The sequence below is a fragment of the Sphaeroforma arctica genome (genome assembly GCF_001186125.1).
Source record: "Sphaeroforma arctica JP610 unplaced genomic scaffold supercont1.10319, whole genome shotgun sequence".
NCBI lineage: Eukaryota > Ichthyosporea > Ichthyophonida > Sphaeroforma > Sphaeroforma arctica.
The window spans coordinates 1-955 of record NW_014030239.1 but is presented as its reverse complement, the minus strand read 5'-3'; the positions used below and the strand labels follow the sequence as shown (position 1 = coordinate 955).

The window sequence follows — 955 nt, the reverse complement described above, 5'->3', positions numbered from 1 at the left end:
ATATATACATATAAATATATCGGCATGGCCGATTCTTCATCATTAAACGAGTCTGGCGACGATAAGGAGACACCTGTATCCATACCAACGAGGGGTACGCAGGATACGGATTCATACACTCCAACCGCTAATGCTAAGGCCTTGCCCCAAGTCTCACTCACAAACACTTTAGAAACAGATAAGACATCGAGTACATCTAGTACAACAGATAGTGATGCACCCGACTTAGAGAGTGCATCTAGTATATCGAGTATCTCGGAAAGTGATACAACTATAATAGATACAGCCACGACTGCCCCGGTATATTTAGGATGCTGTTTGCACAACCATCAACAAGGGTGTGTACACTCAGTACGGGCAGTAAGGGGTATAGACGGACAGGTATATGATCTGTCTCAGATATCCAGCACGGGCCTATTTGCTGAATTGCAAGACCGCAGGAATGCGTATTTAAGCTCAGGATACGCCAAACATGGTCTCAACTCGGTCCAAAGTTTGGGTGCAGGTGTGGTGTCGGGGGTGGTGGCCAGGACAGTCACAGCCCCATTAGAGTTGATAAAGACGCTCTTCCAGTTACAGCATTCGCCAATCTCACCAGGGTATGTGATACACATCTGGTCTTCGTTCTATACTCAATAGTAGAAATGCACATAAGTATGTTGATATATAAGTTTGTAGATATTTTAATACACATGTATAGGTATTTAACACATAAGTATTTGACTGTACAACCAGTAGTCCAGAATAGCTTCGGCACCATATAAAACAAAGGACAATACACAGCCCAGAGTCTGGGTGCGAGTGCTGTTTCGGATGCGTTGGCTGGGGCTGTGACGGCCATGGTAGAGTATTTGGACTTGTCTACGGCAGTATTTCCTTATCACACAGACATACGTACACAAACACACAGATGCAAACACACACACGTATATAAACACACACCCACATATATATA

At 44.0% G+C, this 955-nt stretch overlaps 1 protein-coding gene across 1 annotated transcript; it reads left to right on the top strand.

Moving 5' to 3' along the window:
* Positions 1–24: 24 nt before the first annotated feature.
* SARC_17303 (hypothetical protein) lies at positions 25–599 on the top strand (the record flags this gene model as incomplete). Its single annotated transcript, XM_014288601.1, has 1 exon — positions 25–599. A coding segment is annotated over one exon (575 nt), but the record flags the coding sequence as incomplete, so codon positions are not given.
* Positions 600–955: the final 356 nt, after the last annotated feature.